Source organism: Primulina huaijiensis, chromosome 12 (genome assembly GCF_012295235.1).
Source record: "Primulina huaijiensis isolate GDHJ02 chromosome 12, ASM1229523v2, whole genome shotgun sequence".
NCBI lineage: Eukaryota > Viridiplantae > Streptophyta > Magnoliopsida > Lamiales > Gesneriaceae > Primulina > Primulina huaijiensis.
In genome coordinates, this window is record NC_133317.1 from 18,485,910 (window position 1) to 18,488,393 (window position 2,484).

At 31.8% G+C, this 2,484-nt stretch overlaps 1 protein-coding gene across 1 annotated transcript; it reads right to left on the minus strand.

The window, feature by feature from the left end:
• Positions 1-1,699: 1,699 nt before the first annotated feature.
• On the minus strand, positions 1,700-2,201 carry LOC140989455 (uncharacterized). Its single transcript, XM_073458653.1, has 2 exons — positions 2,132-2,201; positions 1,700-2,013 (listed from the first exon to the last, which is right to left on the minus strand). The coding sequence occupies exons 1-2, from the start codon at positions 2,199-2,201 to the stop codon at positions 1,700-1,702; spliced, it is 384 nt and encodes a 127-aa protein (XP_073314754.1).
• Positions 2,202-2,484: the final 283 nt, after the last annotated feature.

Below are 2,484 nucleotides of genomic sequence, written 5' to 3' on the forward strand. Positions count from 1 at the left end.
TCTCCATTAGTTGAAAAAGAATTTTATTCTGATACTCATAAAATGAGTTTCAAATTTAATTTTTGGGATTATGTCGAGAGTTTTATTAAAACTATATTCTATGAAAATGAGAAAAAGAAACATACATGGTTTCTGGAAATTTGTGAAAATGTTTTTCATTATCCTGTTCCAAATTAGTTCTTCATATGGTGGAAGATTTTCGGTCCATCAGCAAAAATTTTGCCTGAGGTTTTTATAAAACCAATGAATACTTGGTTAAATGTTTCACCAAGCATTAAAAAATTCTTTTCTGAACATTGGATTGATGGGAAGACTCTGTGTCTATTCATCTTCAATCCTCATGTGGATGGTGACATATCACATCAAAGGTGGAATCTCATACGTGCCATGAAATCATGACAAAAGTGGGTGGCATATCACTTTACTTTTTGAATTTTGTAACCATGTTACTATTTGCTTTAATAAAGCATTTACTGTTTATATTTTTAGTTAGAATCCGGGGTTTCATGTCCGGCACTTCCATCTATTTATAGGATTATTCTGTGTTCTTAGAAGGACACAGTCGAGTTTGCTCCCCTCTATTCCTCTCTTGTAAAGAACCCTTCTTAATAAAAGCTTCAACCTTTTGTATAAAAGTCTCTTCTTCTGATTACAATTCTGTAAGTTTACTGTTTTTATTTTATGTTTTTATTTATAGTTTTAATTTTTATATTTTCATATATTAGCCTGAATGACAGGCTAAATTATTTGTGTTAAATCATCCCATTACTAAACCATGATCTTTATTTATTTGTAACTTGGAATTAAATTGAAATGATAAAAGATTTCATTTAAATTTTGGAATTCGATGTAATATAAGGGTTAATTGTTGAACATAAGGTTGAAAAACGAACCAGGAAATAGTAAACACAAGGTTTGAAGTTAATTAAGAGGCATAAATTCATGTTGTAGCCCTTCAGCCTGTTTAGCCGAGAGATGGCGTTTAAGGCGTTTTGTGGGTGATTTTTTTATGAATTTATGTTTCTGAAGTTGTCTTCAAGAAATCTTCTTTTGTTTAATTTCTCTAGTATATCTTTTGTAATTTCTTTTATGTTTTGTAAAATTACCATAGATGAACCTTATATTCATTCTTATTATGGAAATTAAATACCTCCTTTTATTAGTTCAATAATTTGAATATGGTAAATAGGCTGGAAACCAATAATCTCTATGTGTGCGAAAGTCACTAAGGAAACATTTGGTAAAACAATACCACGTATCAGATTCAATTTGTATTCCAAGCCTCAGATGGATTGTAATAATATAATATAATATAATATATAATATTTAACATTTTTAACACCTATATATCTCTTTGGACTAGTCAAAAGATCAAGTTTACCAAAACTCAAAACATGAAACTTCTTTATCTTTGTGTTTTCTATGTTATATCCAAATTTCAAAGCATTTGGACTTCATATGACCAAAATATGTCATATTTCATTCTGTAAAAATCATTAATTATTTAGTAATATCACATTATTAAATCAACAAATTGTGATATTTACTTCAGACATTATATTTCTACCCCCCTTAAATGAATTTCGACCTTGAAACTAATCAATAACAGTAATAACATGCATAAATAAAGATATGTCATACCATCAGAATATGTAGGGTAGAGCTCCTTCATATATCGCTTTGTCTCCCAAGTGGCCTCTTAAACACCTCTATGCTCCCACTGAACCTTCACCATCGGTATAAGCTTAATACGAAGCATCCGTTCAGATCGATCCAAAATACAAACCGATCTCTCAACATAAGACATGTCAGGATCTAACAGAACCTCAGAAATATCCAACACATGTGAAGGATCTGGCTCATACTTCCGCAACATCGACATGTGAAACAAATCATGAATACCAGATAAAGATGAAGATAGAGTCAATCGATAAGCCAAAGTTCCTATCCACTGCAGGATCTCATACGAGCAAATATACCTTGGTGCCAAATTTCCTTTCATACCAAATCGTACTGTGCAACGAAAAGGATAAACTTTCAAAAATCAGATGTTGATTTTATATATACTTGGTATTAGGTAACCCATCTGATCCGGTAAAAACAAAAAATCAGATGTTGATTTTATATATACGTTCTTCTTTTATAGCGCAATTTGAACCAAAGAAAACTGAAGAAGCTCTAGCTGATCCTAGTTGGGTCATTGTTATGCAAGAAAAGCTTAATCAATTTACACATAACAATGTCTGGACGTTAGTTCCAAGACCTTCTTCAAATTCTGTTCTAGGTACCAAATGGGTATACAAGAACAAAATGTAGGAAAATGGTTCAATTGTGTGCAATAAAGCGAGACTGGTCGCACAAGGCTACAGACATGAAGAAAGAATAGATTACGACGAGACTTATGCTCCGGTTGCTCGACTGCAAGCAATCAGGATATTCATAGCCTACACATCCTTCAAAAACTTCAAAGTATATCAGATGGAT